At 35.2% G+C, this 19,752-nt stretch overlaps 1 protein-coding gene across 1 annotated transcript; it reads left to right on the forward strand.

The window, feature by feature from the left end:
- Nucleotides 1-1,416: 1,416 nt before the first annotated feature.
- spdef (SAM pointed domain containing ets transcription factor) lies at nucleotides 1,417-19,631 on the forward strand. The gene is made up of 6 exons (XM_084129992.1): nucleotides 1,417-1,691; nucleotides 10,128-10,587; nucleotides 12,570-12,767; nucleotides 14,033-14,080; nucleotides 16,540-16,674; nucleotides 17,148-19,631. The coding sequence occupies exons 2-6, from the start codon at nucleotides 10,134-10,136 to the stop codon at nucleotides 17,324-17,326; spliced, it is 1,014 nt and encodes a 337-aa protein (XP_083986118.1). The 5' UTR covers nucleotides 1,417-1,691; nucleotides 10,128-10,133; the 3' UTR covers nucleotides 17,327-19,631.
- The last annotated feature ends 121 nt before the right edge of the window (nucleotides 19,632-19,752 follow it).

Consider the following 19,752-nt stretch of genomic DNA (forward strand, 5'->3'; position numbering starts at 1 on the left):
GTCTTTCTAACTGCCATGCAAATGAACCCCCTCTGGGAAATGTGCAAGACAAACAAAAATACAGAGAAGGAGTGCAAAGGAAGCCTTTGTTTGGAGCAAGACATTCCATGCGTTTCCCAATTCTTCACTAGTCTGGACATAAAATTGAAACCCGTGTTAAACTGTTGTAGATGTCCAGGGATGATATTGTGCAGCATTTGGTAAGATCACTGCTAAAATCATGTTCTTAATATAGCCTATTATTATAATTCTTTTAAGTAAAAGTACCATTAAAACAAGATCAATTTACAGCATAACTTTATTTTAGCTTGTTGCATTGGCGTTTCTTTTATTATAGATTATTTTCTAAACACTTTTTTTTTTTTGCCATTTGACATTATCAAGTGTTTCTGAAGAAGTCTGTGTAATAGCATGTAAAATGATGGTGTGATATACAGTCTTTCTCTCGCTCACTCGCCCTCTTCATTTTCTATCATCAGTAAAGTTTGTATTAAGTGTGTGTGTGTGGTTTGTATTGGTGTGTCTGTTTAACTGTGCAAACACTGTGGCATGCTGCGTGCTTGCAGACGTATCATCAGCACATTGACGCAGGCACAAAATCTCACAAGCTCGATTGCACAGAAATATACTTACGCCTTGAATACAATGAAATGTCTCTACCGCGTAACATCTGCACATGAAGATGTTAAAAAGAAAAGAAGGGATGCATTTCTATACATATGCATCTTATTAGTATCAGATTTAGGTCTCTTGTTTGGGTCTCTTTTTGCCTCTGAATTATTGGGTGAATCTTGTGAAATCATGTCCAGGTCATATATCAAAAAAAGTATATATATATATATACTTTTACACTATACACACACACACACTAAAATGCATAATATAAAAAATATAATTGGAATATAATATAATAATAATAATAAATGGAAAAAAAATTACATTTATATATATATAGATATATAAACAGTTTTAGTTCTAATTTATATATATATATATATATATATATATATATATATATATATATATAAATTAGAACTAAAACTTTAAAATTATTTTGAAAAATAAAAGTAAATTACATTACTATAGTATGTATTTATTGTGCATTTTGTGCACTTACAATAATGGACTGAAATTGAATAAAAGGCATAAAACAAGTAGAGGCAATCTTGTCATATTTACCTCTGATGATCATATGTATGATTTCTATTAACTGTTGTCATTTAAGATTAAAAAGCGGATGTCAGACATTTAATCAAGCAATTCCTCTGGTCTCTTTCCTCCTCTGAGTGGGGGTTAGTGGTCCACAACAACCGACAGGCATGCCAAACGCCTTCAGGCTGGGAATGGGGCTCTGAGACAATGTTTACACACCTTAATACGGCTTGTGTATAAAAGTGCGGCTGGAGTCAATGAAGCAGGCATTCCTTCACTCATACATGAAGTCTTGCACACACCCACATCAGGTGCACTCACTCACAATCACACACACACTCACACACACACTCTTGTCACTGGCAGTATTTGTCACTGAGGTTAGTAATGTGGTACTCCACAACTCCAGCCAGTCGTGTTCCCTGTTGAGTCTGTAGGAGGCCTAAAATTAGTTCCACATTTGAGAAACAAGCGGAAACCAAAGGAAACAAGGAAAGGCCTTCCTGCTCGCACCTGCAACTCTGTCTTCACCTGGACAGGTAAGCCAGCACTGATACCTCCTCTGATGCTATTACAGATCTATTTTATGTGTACTTAAGATGGAAAAGCAAACTGACCAGTCAACAGTTTGGACACATTTTAACTGAATATTACCTTTGTGGGTGAATGTTTGAGGACTTGGTTACACATATATTGTGTCTATCAGTACAATTTTAATGTAAAAATTTAAATAGCATGTGTTGGAGCAGAAAAGCATCATTGCACTAGTTCGTCTTTCACGACAGTGTTAAAAATCATCAGGCTCAAGTTGGTAGATGAACGTCCAGAGTCAGAAGAAGCTCAAATTTCAGGTTGTTTTCATTTGCGTGATATTTATTGGTCACTACATCATTCCCATATTTCTATTTGTGTTGATTCATAGTTTTCATGACTTATCTATTCTTGAAAGATGAAGAAAACAGTCATAATAGAGTTGAACAGTGCCACCTTTTTCAGCTGATATATTCACATTTCCCATTGGAATAAAAAAAAAAAGTCCCAAGTCAATCAGCTACGAGGAGAAACACAACACTACAAACTTTGATCTGAAGCAAAACAGGTTTTGAAATTAGGACAAAAAGACAAAGATAAAAGTCTTAATGGCTTTAGTGGGGGACAAAACTACAATCCCATGAGGCATTGCGAACAGCATTAAAAATTATTGCAATTAAACAAATGTTGATAGTTTATTGCAAAATATGCATTACTTTTTTGCAAGTAACAACCTCATAGCTCACAGTGGGTCAGTCTTTAAAGGTTTATAAGTTATCGTTCAAAATCAATTTCACTATGGAGAAGTTTTTACTTCCGGAACCCGACTGTTGCACTGTAAAGAATGAGGACATGTGTCCGAACATTCGTGCAGTTTGTGTGCCTAACCCTAACACTTAAATGCATTTGGAAATGTGTGTATTTTAAGTTCTCTATCACCCAAGAACACTATCATCCTTATCACCAGCTCGTATCGTATAGCCTTTTATTGAAAGAGGCCGATGTGAATTCAGATGGTTCTGAATGCACCTGTCGTCGAGCTGACAGTTCACCTGTCGTTCACATGTGATGTTTCTTCATTTAGAAAGATAATCGTGATCACGCCTCCTAAAATTAAAGGTTTTCAAATGTCTTCTGGCTGTCCTCCAGAACACCACCAGCAAACCACAAATGACTGTTTTTTTCCCCTTAAGGGAAAAGTGCAAGTGTCTTGTTTTCTGGCTGTCGTCCAAATCCTCCAGAAGAAGAAAAGAGCTCAATTCCCAAAGGCAAATGTAAAGTTTCAATTGATTTCTATTGAGGCTAAGCACGGTATTGTGACTGAGCTCAAGTGTTACATTGTTGTGAGTGACTAGGACTAAAACGATTATGGAGTTGTATCAAGTTGGCTTACAGCAAATGTCAATTTTTCCTTAAAGGAATAGTCCAAAAATCTCATGTTGTCCCAAACTTGCATGACTATTATATTTTTTTTTTGGAGCATTATTCACTCCTAATGGGATAGTTCACCCAAAAATGAGAATTCTGTCATTATTATTCACCCTCATGTCGCTCCAAACCCGTAAGACTTTCGTTCATCATCGGAACACAAATTAAGATATTTTTGATGAAATCTGAGAGATTTCTGTCCCTCCATTGACAGCTACGCAACTGACACTGACACTTCAGAAAGTTAATAAAGAGATTGTAAAACTAATCCATATGAATTGAGCGGTTTAGTCCAAATTTCTGAAGAGACTCGATCGCTTTATATGATAAACAGATTTAATTTAGGCTTTTATTCACATTTAAACATTGATCAACTCACATATCAGTTGTGGAAGCTCAAGCATGTTCGCTTGATGTGCGAGAACCAATGAGGTTCATTCTCATGTTACGCATCACGTTTGAGCTTCTGTAAGAACCAATGAGGTTCATTCTCATGTTACGCATCACGTTTGAGCTTCTGTAAGAACCAATGAGGTTCATTCTCATGTTACACATCACATTTGAGAGGTTCAAGAGGTTTGTTCTCGCAGATTCGGTTGAGCTTCTGTTTATGTTCGCTGATCAATGTTTATACAGTATGTGAATAAAAACAATCTGTTCATCATATAAAGCCATCGAGTCTCTTCAGAAAAGTTTGACTAAACCGCTCAATTCATATGGATTAGTTTCACGATCTCTTTATGAACTCTTTGAAGCGTCAAAGTGGTAGTTTTATTTTTAAGAGTTTATAAGTAAAACATAGTGAATACAACCTTGTTAAGACTTTTACTATCTCTATATGGTCAAGTTTGATCGTCTTCTCGACGCTCCGCCAGAACCCAGCGAGGATCTCCGGCTCGGCCGATGCAAGGACCTCACTAAACCACCCAATCGTTAGTAGATGGGCGGTGTGTACAAAGGGCAGGGACTTAATCAACACGAGCTTATGACCCGCGCTTACTGGGAATTCCTCGTTGATGGGAAACAGTTTCGATCCCCAGTCCTGATCCCGATCACCCTTATATTAACTACTTTTTTTGTGTCTTGACAGTAAAAATCACGGTTCTTTTTTATTTTACGTACAACAGTTGCTCATGGGTTCATAAGGGTTAGGAACGAATTCCAAATATTTATTTTTGAGTGAATGATATTTCTTTACAACTGAGATATTTGATTTCAGTCTTTCGGTCCGCCACACATGATGAGATTGACGATCAGATAGCCTAATAATCTGAGTAAACCTGGCACAGGGACATCACACCTGCTCTGGAAGAATTAATGTGATCTTGAGTCATGAAGAATTCCCCTCTATGATTTCACTTGGGCTGAAAGATCCCAGAATGGATCAGAGATACTTATCAAAGGCGGCTGTCAGCGGTTGAGTGACTTAATATGGCAATTTGCATATAAACATGCCATGCCAGTTTTTGTTCAAACAGCTGGGGAGGATTGTGTTTGCAAAGAAATTATGGTAAAATTTTAAGTTTTTACAGTCTTAAAAGATGGATGAAGGCTGTCAGCCATGACATAATGTCACTGAGAAATGCAACAAATTTGCATTTTAACTTCAAATCAGTGAAAGACAAGCTATAGCTCCTTGATCTTTAAACCCATCATTTCCTTACTATTTAGGGCCAGTGATTCTGGTCATTTGTGAAAATGTTTATGTTCCAATTCAATTAAAAAATTACAATTCATATTTAGGTGTGTAATTAATCCCCCCAAAACTATTTGAATACTCAAGACATACTTGAAAATGTTTGAAAGGCATTTTTAGATAACAAAATATGATCATATGTGATGCAATAAGGTTTTGAAATTTTGTTATCAAATGATATTCCGACAATTTTAAGTGTGTCCAAATACTTTACGTGGATATGAACACATGTAGGTAAGCGTTTTGACCTTGAAGAGTGTTTTTGAAGATTTTGTTGCTGGTTTTTAAGAATCAGCCAGTCGTTGTATGACACATCACTGGAGCTCAGTCATATGCTGGGGAGCCGCCGCACTAATTGCTTGTAATGATTACCAAATCTTTTATGTCCTTATGATGTGAACAAGCTTAATATTGTGCAGCTGTTATTGAAACCCAGCAGTCGACGGAGCATTTCCTCCAGTAAGAGACGTTTACTATGAGCACGGCATGAACACAATCTAATAGACTCATTGAGCGGTGAGATTCGTTATTAATAGGTAATGTTTTGCTATTGAACTGTGCTGTGCTGGTTGCTATGCTGGTTGCTATGCTGGGACAGAACAGGAATCATTAAAAATCTGGGGGAAAAAACAAATACTACTTTAACTTAATTTTCTGATTGCAAACACACACACGCACACACACACATATGTATGTACTGTATGTATGTATGTATGTGTGTGTGTGTGTGTGTGTGTGTGTTTAAACTAGAAACATTTTTCAACATACAAAAAATAAGAAATAAGAAACTAATGATTATGGTAATGGTAAAATTGGGGGCAAGAAATGTACTTTTTGCTTCCTTTAATTATTATGATTTATTTCCATTCCTGTATGTTTTTAAAGATGTGCACCATGCATAAATGTATCACTATAAATAAAGCACAAGTATAGTAATGTAACTGCTGGGAAGGGCCAGTCTTGTGTCTTCTGGTGTGAGATGCCAGGGTTTGAGGGGTCCGACCCCCCTAAAGGGACGTGCATTTAATGCATGGACGAAAAACATTATGTGTTTGAAATGCATACACCCAGTTCAGTTGAATGATAACAGTTGCCCTCTTTAATGCTGTTAAATTGAATGTACGAAGCAAATTATTTGTTGAAAATATCCACAACTTAACAACAAACAATGAAATAGAGCACGCAGTTTATCTATCAATCAACTTGCCGTGAAAGTTGTATATATATATATATAGGGTGAATTCAGGTTGATTGGGACACTTTTTGCCATTGAGATGACTGGAAAAATGTGTCCCACTGAATTCACCCTATATATATATATATATACTGATAACAATGTAAATGTGTACCTTGAAATGCAATGTAAGTCGCTTTGGATAAAAGCGTCTGCCAAATGCATAAATGTAAATGTAATATATATATATACACCCGCCCTCCACCCCCAACTGTCTGACCCCCCTAAAGGCCATTGTGTAATTCGCACTCTTCCCGATAAACAGTCGTTATTTAGCACTGAATGATGCTGACCTGGCAAATGGAGCGGCTCTTAACCCTTCCAAAATGAATTTTCGAGTCTTTAACCAAACTCATTTAAGGATCAGTCACAGGCCTAATCCCGCGCCTGGGGAGCGTGTTTGCATCTCCTCACCGCTGCTTTTTCTCCACTGGCCAGAGTCAATATGGCTAAATGTGCCTGTCTAATGGGCTTATCGCAAGCTGTTGCGAGCAAGAGTGGACACTAGGTTACAGACTTGAAACTAAGCCGGCCGAAAAATCGCGCTCCATCGTTTTCCTCGGAGAAGAGAGGGAGGGGGATGTGAAAGCAGCAGGAGTTTGGAGATGAGAACAGGGATTCCAGGAAGGATAACTTCATTTCCTTTAGAGTTTACTCCAGGAGAGCTTCAAAGACGCGGTCCGGGTCTCCGTTTGTGTTTGCATACGGAGATGTGAAAGAGAGAGAGACAAATGGTTTGACCTCTGACCCTCTGCCATTCCATCGCTGCGTCCAACGTGACACAGTTTTGACACGTTTTACTACTTGAAATCTTGACAAGTGAAACGTCCTCAAACCATTTTTGTTAAAACAATAATCTTATAAGATCTGATAATAATATTTTAGATGAGAACTGAACTGAGCTGGATGACAACATCATAGCTTTCTCCAGAGATGCTTTATAGCGGCATTGAACTCATTTCATAATTGATGAACTTTACACAGTTATTGAACTGAACTGAGTCAACACTGAACTGACTTCAGCTGAACAATGACACTATTGTCTTTTACAGCAGAACTGAACTCTGTTTGCATCCGTGATTATTTCTTTCCTGCGTATTACAGTAAAGCTGCATATGAATAATTTTCAAGTTATTATAGCAAATTTTACTTTTAACATGAGTAAAAAGTCACCTGAGAGACACAATAAAAGGTTAAAGCCACTTTAATCCCTCCTTTAAAACTGATTGTTTTCTTTTTATACCTCATTTCCTCTGCTATTGCTGGGTGTGGAGCAATCTCACGATTTTATGAATGACGGCAATGGTGTGTCCAAACAAACGGAGGCTGTCTGAGAACATGTGGCAGATGGGGAATGTCCTGTAGACATACGCTCTAATGACAACTGATTACCCATTACCAAATGCCTCTTATTCCCCATCTGTGCAGTGAACTTTAAATCAAACGATTACGGGTGAATATTTACTTAAGTACTTATGAAGAGGAGGCTGCCCAACAAATACCCTCACAGGATCTATGTATGAAGCATTTATGGCAATCAATAAAACATATATAGTCCAAAACAGTGCAAAGAAGGAAAATGGCAATGCGGGATGATACAGAAATCAGAAATGTGGTTGCTGGAAGATTTTTTTATGAGGTGAAAATGGGAAACGGTGCAGAGCATGTTGCAGACTGGATCTGAATTCGCATCGTCTACATTAAAGAGAAAATTTCACTCAAAAATTAAAAATATGTTTTTTACTCGCCATCACGCCATTCCAAACCTGTGTGACTCTTTCTTCTGCAAAACACAAAAGAAGAATGTTTGATTTTGAAATGATGACAGAATTTTATTTTTAAAGTGAACTATCTCTTTAAGAGCAGAGAAAATCTTCATTTGCTTTATTTCAATGGTCCACTTTATACATTCTACTAACTTTAAGTAACTTTGCAACTCAAATAAATCTCATTAGAGTATTAGTAGACTGTTAGGTTAGGGTTCAGGTTAGTAGAATAAGTTCACATGTACTTGCAAAGTTATTTATAGTCAGTAGAAAGTCTGTTGGTGGAGCATCAAAATAAAGTGTTAGCAGATATTAGGCAGACAGTCTACTAATACTCTAATGACTGCTAGTTGACATGTAGTGCCAAAGTTACTTATAGTTAGTAGAATGAATAAAGTGGAACATCGAAATAAAGTGTTGCCAAATCTCCTTAATGCATTCTTGAAGATACTTGTGAACCATCTGTTTCTACTTTTACAAATGCAACTATGACACTCAAGCATTTACTCACTTGACCCGTGTCGGCACATTAAATCACACTTTGTTGGTTCCTAGCTCCTCATTGGCCGCCTGCAATGTTCTTCATGTAATCTGGAGGCCCTGACAAGACTTTAATGATTTATGATGTTCCTTGCTTCTGTCACGGGGAATATTGCATTCCTTGGAGTGTAGTTTCATAGACGCCCCAGGTCAGATTTTACTGTTACACGGACTTTATTCACAGAACAACTTATATTTTAGGAAAGGTCAATGTACAGGGATCCACAACACATCTGTAAAGAACCACTCATATATTCTCTTTAAAATTTTTAAAAATGTAGTTTATATCAGTGTTATTTATATATTATTTATTAATATCTTAAAGGAGCTGTATGTAAGAAATGTATTTCAATTAATCATAAAATGGCCCTGATATGTCACTAGACATTAAGAAATCATGTTCATTTCAAATACTTATATCACTGACAACAGTAGTACGGCCAGGATATTGTCATTTAAAAAGTGAAGTTGCAGCCCTCAACTGATGTTGATGTTGTCATCTTGTGTTTTGGCCTGATGCTCCACCCTCCACCTATCTACCAATCATGAAGTCATTAGTGTTTCGGCATCCGGGTTGCCAGCTCTGCTCTAGTTACCACAGCTACAGCTACAAACGTTCCTGCTGGATCCTGCAGCCTAGCTGTCAACCTCGAGTCAGGGGGGAGGGGGAGGGGATACATCGCTCTACAGTAATTTGAAAGTGATTGCAGTACCAGTTTTGGCCACAAACTTACATACGGCTCCTTTAATTATTTTATTTTTTGTTAATAATTTTGTTTTTATTTCTATATTTTCAGGTTAAGTTTTAGTCATTATGTTGTTGCATTTGCCATTTTTATTAGTTTTCTATTTAGCTTTAAAAAAAATTATACTTAAGTAATCAATTTTATACTTAAACTTATATCAGTTAGTCACCTAAGTTCTTTAAGTTTAAGTTTTTCATTTATTAATTCAATTCAATTCAGTTCAATTCAATTCAATTCAATTCAATTCAATTCAATTCAATTTAATTTAATTTAATTTAATTTAATTTAATTTAATTTAATTTAATTTTTGGCTTTATTTCAATTACCGAAATTACCCAGTTTTAGTCAACCAGTCAACACTGGTTATATATAAATATAAACCAGTTTATTAACAGTCACACATTTTGATGAGACTCCTCCTCTTTGAGGAAACTCTCGAAGCAGTTTAAAAAGACAGTTCTCGAAGGCTATAATTTTATTTTGTTATGCTTTCTTCCAAATCATTAATTATCTTCCAGTGAACTTGTACTCTGAGCCGCCCCTTTCCTTCAAGCAATCTTCCCACCTTTGTATCTTTACCTCCCGGCTACTGGAGATAGATATCAGCTCCAACCCCGCCTCTCCTGTCATCCTACATTTGAAACATCTTTTCCTCTTTGCAATTTGATTAAAAACTCATGCTGACACAGGAGACAGGAGAGCGGGGACGGCACCTTGAAAGCAGTCCTCCAAACTGCTGCTTTGCTTCAGTGTCACCCGTCATTCTGTACAAGTGACCCATGAGTAAGTGACTCAGTCAAATCCAGTTTGCTTCCCCCATGCTGCACTGACTTTCTTCATTCATTTGTCCTGAAACACTTAAAAACAGAAACAGCATCATCCTAGGCTCAGTGTCTCCTTTGGATAGGATGAGTTGGTAGGCTATGGAACACCAAAGCGCTCAAGAACCAGCAGTTTGCTGAGTGTTCTGGTGATATTGGATAATACTGAGAGGTCTGGTTTAATTTAAAGTCTCGTCTCTTTACCTTCTGCAGGAGACAATGGCCAGTCCAGTCCGAATCCAGACAGACAGCGCTGTCCTTCAGCCGCCGCGCTCCACAGGCTTCATCGAGAGCTCGCTGGCCCTTCTCAAGCGAGAAGATGGCGTAGTGCAAACCTCAGAGATGGTCGACCACAAACCCCGTCTCGACGGCTCGGACCGAGGCCATCCGGGACTCTATCTGTCCTGCTTCGACATGCTGTTCACCGAGGACACAGCCTGGCTGGTGAGGCTGCCGGACTCCTCCACGCCTGAGGCCGGGTCCAGACTGGAGTCGTGTCAGGAGCCGGAGCAGTGTCCCGTGATCGACAGCCCCGGCCTGGGAAGCTCCCCGCTGTCTCCCACCCTGGAGGAACAGGTGGAGGAGAGGTCTCTAGAACAGGTGCAGAGTCTGGTAGTGGGAGAAGTTCTGAAGGACATCGAAACAGCATGTAAACTCCTCAACATCACACCAGGTGAGAGAATACAGACATTTATGTTGGTTAATGAAGCTGTGGAACCATTCCAATAAATAAAAAAAATAAAGAAATGATGTGTTTATTTTTGTATTATAAGAACATATAAATATTTTTCCTATATTAAAATAATATTTGTATTAATTAAATATATAAGTAATTAAATTAATTAATTATTAAACATTAATAATGATGAATTAAATATTTACATTATAAATTATTATTATTTAATATTTACATAATATTAATATGTTCTTTATATATATATATATATATATATATATATATATATATATATATATGTATAAATGCATATAAGAATTTGTTTAAATTATATATATATATCATTTAAATGTTAAAATATTAATTATTATATTAATTAAATATAAAACACATATATGCATTTTTAAAATAAAATAAAAAAAGTGTTTAAATATAAAAATATTTTTCTTTTTTATATATATTAAATTACATTTTTTGAAATATTTAAATTAAATATATATATATAATTTTAATATTAACTCTTATATTCATTAAAGAAGATTTATATATATATATATATATATATATATATATATATATATATATATATATATATATATAATTAAAAGAAAATAGAAATTTAAATAAAATTAAAATAAATGTTAAATTAAAAATAAACAATAAAGAAATGTGTATTTTTGAAAGAAAAAATATATATATACTATTTAAATGTTCAAACACTGAACATTTCATTAATTAAACATTAAAGATAAATAAATATATAAAATCTTTTTGTAACTGTATAAATGTCTTGCATTCAAAACTTTCACACTTATGTGTTTAATGTTTATGTTAAATAAAGATGTTTAGGTGAGAGTAGCATGTGGACAGTCACACATTTACACTGGTATAGTTCATTCATTTAGATCAAATTAAGATTAGATTCAGGTTGTGAGAAAAAACAGAGAGGATCATATGACATACAATGTAAATATTAATAATATATAACAGAAAAAAATTAAGATCTAATATTTATGCAAAAATATTTAGACAAGATCATACAGTAATCCCCCAAATTCAGATTCGATTTTTAAAGGGTTATGTTCAAACAGAGCAGCTATATTAGTCATATAAATAACAAAGATATGATAAAGGTCACATATTTATTTATACATATAGTTATATAGTTATTAATATATTAATAACAGGTCAAATATTAATCAAATAGCTCAATCAAAGTCAAATTTCCAAATTTAGCAAACAACCTATGTTAATAACACTATGCTTAATACAGCTTATGACACATCATATTCACAGGTGCGGCATTAAAACATAACATGCTGAAATTATCATGACACTTATTCAAATGAACAGCTCACCATCAATCACGTACGGTCAACGTGAGTGACAGGCAGCTCTGGGTTATGATTGAGTCGTGCAAACAGTCATTATGAAACTGTTAGAAAAGGTCTTTGACTGAGCCGGCCCTGAAGGCAGCTGAAAGTATCTCCACCAGGATCTGCTAATCCTCCGGGGTTTCACTAATGTACCGAGAGCTTTGTTGCACTAACTTTCCTTAAGGACGTTCAGACCCCTCCCGAATAACGATGTTGAGAAAGCAAACATTCAAACATGTCTCGCAGATATTGTTTTTAAATAACCATGCATCGTAAAAATAACTTAGAATTGGCTTTAATTGCATGTGACTTGTCACATTGCGATTGATTTATTGATTTGCCCTTTTTTATGTATGCACTCACATCATTTGCGGTATCATGCTTGATTTTGCGTCTTTATGAAGTCACACCACCTTGCGTAAACACCCATCCCCACTGTTTGCTCTTCTCAATGTCGCTTTCCTTCACTAACTCTCTATAAGACCTTCCAAAACATTTTGGAGTGTGTCCAAAAAGCTCTGAATCCCAACAGTGTGCTTTGTCAGAGGTGGTTGGACCGATCAAGATGAGTGACTTCTAATCTGATCTGATCTGATCTTTCAGACCCGATGGAGTGGAATTGTGGGAACGTTCAGAAGTGGCTGTTATGGACGGAGCATCTCTACAGGCTTCCGCAGGTGGGAAAGGCCTTCCAAGACCTGGATGGGAAAGATTTATGTTCCATGAGCGAGGAAGACTTCCGACAGCGTTCGCCACAGTGCAGTGAAACATTACACGCACATCTGGATATATGGAAATCAGGTGAAATATTCAGATCAGTATGTGTGTACTAAGTCAACGCTGGACTTGCACTGAGCGCTGCATGCAAAGAACTGTTTGAATTCAGGGTTGTGCAAAATATAAAATATGAAAATAAACATTAACTCCCTTTCGTGATTCGTCAGTGTGAATTTGAATTAAACTGTCCCGGCAGGAAAGTTGAATGTCGGGAAGTAAACCTTTCTACATTGTTATATTGAAATACAATATAGTGACAGTGTTGGGTTACACTTTATTTGGTAACACGTTATTTTACAGTGCCATTATTACACGTTACATGTAGTTACTGTAGTAAGAACTATAAATTATGCATAATTACATGCAATTAACCCTAAACCAAACACTCATCCTAACCCTAACCCTACATGCATGTAGTTAATAAGTATTACTCAGTACTTAAATATATAATTACACTGTAACACTGACACCTTAAAATAAAGTGTAACTTATTGGGTAGGATTTGGGTTTGGTTGAGGGTTAGTTGCATGTAATTACGCATAATTTACTGTTAAATGTTTATGTTAATTAAAATAAAACTGGGTTACACTTTATTTTAAAGTGACGTATTACATTGTACTTACTCAAATACTTGTATATTGTTACATTGTAGTTACATTGTACTCAAGTACTGAGTAATATAAACTAACTACATGTACTTACTATAGAATTATGGTTAGGATTTGGTTTAAGGGTTAGTTAGTTAGTTGTAATTATGCATAATTTACTATTATTACTATAGTAAGTAGCCTACATGTAGTAACGTGTAACTTCGTTACCTTAAAATAAAGTGTTACCTAAAGCTGGAATAAAAAAATATATATATATATTTTTTTTTTTAAATGTTTGCATTGGCAATTAACTGAAATACAGCACATAATAAAAGTCCTAAAATTTAAACTAAAATGAAAAAATAAATAAAAGCGAATTCAAGATATTAATTCTGAAGAATAATACCCATTTATTTGCTTATATATAGAATGTATTTTAAGACCCATTTCCTTAAGTTAAGAAATACTGTCAAAGCATTTAACATAGTTTATTAATGTAACATGTTTACAGGTAATCATTAAAAACCACTTGTAGCAGCTGTATGAATTTATTTCCATTTCCTTTTAATTCCACTTGCTTATATTCATCATTTTGCATCCTGTTTGAAACTGTTTTTTTAAATTCAGAAATTGTACTATCATCTTGGACACTTGCATGTGTGTATTTATGTTGTGTTTCTCATTTCTTTGTGCATTCAGCTGCCTGGATGAAGGAAAAATGTTCAGGTGGAGAGACCAGGATGAGAGGTACGTCACACACTCATATCAGTCAGAAACATCACTGTAAACTAGTCAAGTCAAGTCACCTTTATTTATATAACGCTTTTTACAATACAGATTGTATCAAAGCAGCTTTACAGTGATAACATGAAAATAATACAACAAAGTTTGTTTCTAGAAGAAAATTGTGTCATCGTCCACCTTAAGTAAGGCAGATCAATAATATTGTTGAATATTAAGCAAGCCAAAAACTAAACTACACAGACGATGCTAAAACACAGAAAAATACCATGGCATTACTTTACAAATCCACCATGGACTGACCAGAAAAGAACAGCAAAGAGTTGTCATTGTCATGTAATGATTAACCTGTCCAGATCGGATCGATTAATGCCAATAAACAAAAGAGGTATTCGTGAGACATTTTCAATACAGAATTTCCAATTAAATGTATTAAAATATTGATGCTTACAATATTCATATACCATGTTATTTCCATGGCAGTGTTGTTATTGTTAACTAAAACTTGCCAAAAAACGGATAAGTTTTTCCTTTGTGTTTTTCACGTATAAACGACAACGTTGTCAAACGTTGTTCACACGGATCCACGAAAGTGTCTAAAAACGCTGTATTCTGCTGCCAGGCCAGTAGATGGCGATCACTTTGTAAAGAAACACTATGCGCCTATAGACTGAACACGTAATACGCGTGTGCATGATGCCACGCTTTTCACAAATTCACATTTTTGTAGTTTACACAGAGACGATAACGGTATCGTTTTCAAAAACTCGCACTTTGAAACCCGTTTTCAAAAGCTTGCTTTTTCAGACCCCAAAAACACTGTTGTCGTGTAAAGCTAAAATAGAATCAAATGTAAATAATAGATGAAAAACTTAAACGTGAGGGAATATGTGAAAAGTTACCTTGGCAACTAACTGAAATAAAATAAGTTTAATTTGAAGAGTTAAAATTAATAATAAAAATAACTTAATTAAGCAAAAGAGAAATAAGAAAAAATTGATAACAGAACCAAAAAGTAATACAAATTATAATTTTTATATTTTCAGTTCCATTTTTAGTTTAAGCTTTAATAATTTGATGTAAATGAAAACATAAAAATAAAAACTAGTTCAAAATATTAATTAATACAGTAATAGTATATAAATAATCCTGCTCCATGGTCCATGTTAAAATAAAAAAAATAATTATATTTTGTAATTGTAGGATGAACAGACATATAATCTGAAGAACAGCAGACCAGAATATCAGTTTGTTAGTGCAAATGTATTATTTGCATAAACAGACAAGATTTAATCGGGATCTTTCTTGATTTAAGTTTTTCAAGAATTAGATTCGCTCTAACTGTACCGTAAGCAAACTATGTGAGAAAACAAACCAAAACTCTCCATTAGAATCGATGAAGAGATGTGAAATGAATGACTAAAACACGCTTGTGTCAGAGTTTCATTGCCTTTTGAGTGTCACATGCTTGCAGTTTAGATGGAATATGAATGTATTTTTATTAAATGGACATGTTTACAGTTTATGTCAAGTTTAGTCTTACAACCAGGGTTTGGTGTTATTAGGGTTGCCAACTGTGCCGTATTAGCCGGGACGTCCCGTATTTTGGGCCTAATTTATTTGTCCCGTGCGGGACCTCCCATGTCCCGTTTTTTGACAAGCCGGACTCGTCTCGAGCTAACGGTAGCCTAATTCCCTTTCACTGTTCAAGTTTTGATTTCGGCAAATGCAAACAACGTGATTATTGTTCATGAGTCCAACATCCAGCCACGCAAGAAAACATGCAATCTACCTGAGGGAATAATATGCTCAAAAACATTTCTGATTATTATTAATGTTTAAAACAGTTTTCCCCCCCCCCCCCCAGGATTCTTTGATGAATATAAAGTTCATAAGATTTATTTGAAATAGAAAGCTTTTGTAACATTATAAATGTCTATACTGTCACTTTTGATTAATGTAATGCATCCTTGCTGAATAAAAGTAGGCAATTTCTTACTAAAAAAAAATCATCTTACTAACCCCAAACTTTTGAACTGTAAGCCTAGTGTATAATGTTAAAAAAGCTTTCTATTTTAGATAAATGCTGTTATTTTGAACGATGGTTTGTTTGTAATGTGACATTTTTTTATGTGTGACATTCAAATTATTTTTAGAATTAAATTGTACATAAATAGGTTAAGCAATACAAATGTGTTTATGTCTGATAACCTTTTAAACACACACTTAACTGCAGACACTGAAATGACGTACACTGTGTGATACAGTACAAATATTTTCCTATAAAGAACCACGATAGTCCCGCATTTTCCTTTACTAAAGGATGGCAGCCCTAGGTGTTATTCACCCATCATTTCCCTCTGGTTAAGCTTAGGTTTAGGTGATAGGATTAGGACTACATTTTCAAACAGAAATGTCTTACTGTGAAAAGCACGGTGACCGTGTCTGTGTGTGTTGTCTGGCAGAAGGTGAAGAGCTGTGGTCAGAAGCGGATTCGTCTTGTTCTGGTCAGCCGATCCACCTGTGGCAGTTCCTCAGAGAACTTCTCCTCAAACCTCACAGTTACGGACGCTGCATCCGCTGGCTGAATAAAGACAAAGGTGAGCCGCTCTTCGGCACAATAAAGATACACAATAATGGGCAGTCTTGCACTGAAAAAAATGATTTGTTGAATTTAATAAAAATAATTTATGGTAAGTGGTTACACACAATTGATTTTAGATACATTTAAACAAATGCATTAAGTTGAACTAAAATTGATTAAGTTTGGATGCTGATGAAAAAAGGGACTTTTTGGATGCTTAAAACCATGGTACTCCAAGGTATTTCCAAAAAATACCATACTACAATCTTAAAAAATAAAAGTTCTTTATTGGCATCATCAATTTTCATCCCACAAAACATTATTTTGTTTAAAGTGCTTCTTTAGACTCTTAAAATGTCTTCATACTAAGAAGAAATGGTTATTTGAGGAACCCAATATGATTCATGTATAGCATCACTGCAAAAACACCCTTGTTTGGTTTGCTAGTATAAAGTTACCTAATGCCATAACGGATGTGTGTCTTCACAGGGATCTTCAAGATCGAAGACTCTGCTCACGTGGCTCGTCTCTGGGGTTTGAGGAAGAACCGTCCGGCTATGAACTATGACAAACTCAGCCGCTCGATTCGGCAGTACTATAAAAAGGGCATCATCCGCAAGCCAGACGTCTCGCAAAGACTCGTCTATCAGTTTGTCCATCCAGTATAAGAGAGATAGTGAACTCAGAACTATATGAACTGACAAACCCTCCTACACTTTTCTTGCTTTATTTTGGAGATTATTCCTGGGTTTTGCACAACAGCGAAACCAAGAAAAATGTAAGAAAGTTCAATCATTTTCTAAGTATAAGATATAACTGTGCTTGGAAACGTCCGATATAAACTTGCACTCTTTTAAAAAACACTTGTGTGTCTGTTTAACACTCTTAAACCATTAAATGGAGAAACTACTGCTGAACTCATAGATAATTCAAACGTTGAATATGGTTTTCTGAAATGTTTTGTTTAGATATACAAATGATGCATAATTAAATATGCACCAATTTGCATACATTTCCAGAACAGAAATCTGTACATTGGACAAAGCCAGGTTCAAAACTCTTGTTTGATTTTGTTGACATATTAGATTTAAAGGTTTTACATATGGGGTTATGGGTCTTATTTTACCCCTATGTAAAAATCTTTAGAACATAGATAGGAATAAAACGGTAAAGTTTGGAGAATGTAAGTGATACTGAAGTAAAGTTTTATATGGAAGCTTTTTTCCGCCACTGAATAAAATTTTTCTTTTTTTAAAGATATATACATCTCACAATTCTGACTTCCCACTTTAGTTTAGGGTCCAATTCTCACTAGTTGCTTTTTAGCATGCATATTACTAGGATATTGGCTGTTTATTACTATAAAGCACACATTAATGCCTTATTCTGCATGACCTTATTCTACCTCCCTTAATCCACCCAATACCTAAACTTAACAACTACCTTACTAACTATTAATAAGCAGTAATTAGGAGTTTATTGAGGCAAAAGTCATAGTTAATGATTAGTTAATAGTGAGAATTGGACCCTAAACTAACTTCTTTTCTCAGAATACAGTTATATAACTCTAAAAAATAAAGGTTCTTTATTGCCATTAATGGTTCCATAAATAACCTTTGACATCCATGGAACCTTTCCATTGCACAAAAGATTCTTTATATCAGAAAAAGTTTCATTAGGTTTTTCAAATGTTCTTCAAACCACGTGGTTATTTGCATAACTGTTCACTAAAAAGTTCTTTGAGGAACCCAGAATGAAAACCCCCTTTAGAAACCTTTATTTTTAAGAGTGAAACTCGCAATTCTTACTTTTTCCCTCGGAACTGAGTGATATAAACTTGCAATTGCGAGTTATAAAGCAAGTGATAATCTTTCCTAGAACTGCCCGTTTAAATCACGCAATGCTGACTTTATAACACGCAATTGTCAGATTATATATGAAGCTACATCTCGCAATATATATATTGGGGGGTGGGGGTCAGAATTATGAGATAAAAGTCGCAATTATCTTTTAAAATGTTTTTTTTTATTATTATTATTATTATTCCGTGGCGTTAACAAGCTTCCATAGATTTCTGACTCAGTGCAGAAGAAAAAAACTCACAGCCTTTATGTATAGGCTAGCTATGTATTGTAATGAAAATCTAAACATGTTGCAAAATGGCTCAAAATCTCAAAATTGACCAGTGTACAAAAAACAATGTTTTGCCTATAATGTCTTGCCTCGAACGTGGTTTCAGCTTTGCACTGTTACTTCATGAATAAATATTGTTGTTTAACCGTAGCACTTCGGTTAATATAAAAGAGATTTAGTATATTCTTTAAAGTATGTTACAGGTTCCTCGCCAGGTCTGTCTATCATCTGATCCTCAAACAGCAAGCGTGTGAATGATCGTGTGAATGTGCCAGCGTGTCTCTGAGCAAACCTTCATTTCTCTGCCCATGATTTGCAGTGGAAAGGCCAAAGAGTTTGCGTTAATCTCTGCCTGCCACCCAACAAACATCCCTTTTTTTCTGGTTTGTGATTAATTACACTGCAAACCTTTCAAGTGTGTCCATGTGAACTTTCTCCACTTTCTTCAATAATCGGCCAGCTTTGCACACACCTCCATCATCACGTCACGTTTTATACTGATGCAAATGAGGGCTTACCGACGGCCACTGCATCTGTCACGTGACATCTGTGTGTTGTAACTGTTAATTAATTGACACATGCTTAAATCAGGAAGTCCGAGTTTAGGAGCCTGAGGAGGTTTGGTTTCTATTGTGGCTCTTGTATTTTTGTAAATCTCTATTGTGAAGTCTAATCTCAAAGAGTCACTTGACTCAAATGTCAGCATTACGAAATATGATCCGTACTCTTACAGTTATACCAGAACTGAAAGGCAAATTTTTTTCATGTACATTCAGTTGTTGTTCTTCATGCATTTTGCCTAAGTTTCTTTATTAAATATTCATTTTTCATTTTGCAGTCTCCTGTATTTCACTTGTTCTTTTACTATGCAATCATAATTTTATCACTATAGGATGTTTAACACTTAACATGTAGCATGGTATATATATATATTTTTAAATAAAAGGGTATGAGTGAATCT

This window comes from Abramis brama (genome assembly GCF_963993115.1).
Source record: "Abramis brama genome assembly, chromosome: 11".
Lineage (NCBI taxonomy): Eukaryota > Metazoa > Chordata > Actinopteri > Cypriniformes > Leuciscidae > Abramis > Abramis brama.

Coding starts and splice junctions, on each gene's coding strand:
- spdef (XM_084129992.1), top strand. CDS start 10,134: ATGGCCAGTCCAGTCCGAATCCAGACAGACAGCGCTGTCCTTCAGCCG. Junction 12,768..14,032: donor TCTGGATATATGGAAATCAG/GTGAAATATTCA, acceptor TTGTGCATTCAG/CTGCCTGGATGAAGGAAAAA. Junction 16,675..17,147: donor CTGGCTGAATAAAGACAAAG/GTGAGCCGCTCT, acceptor GTGTCTTCACAG/GGATCTTCAAGATCGAAGAC.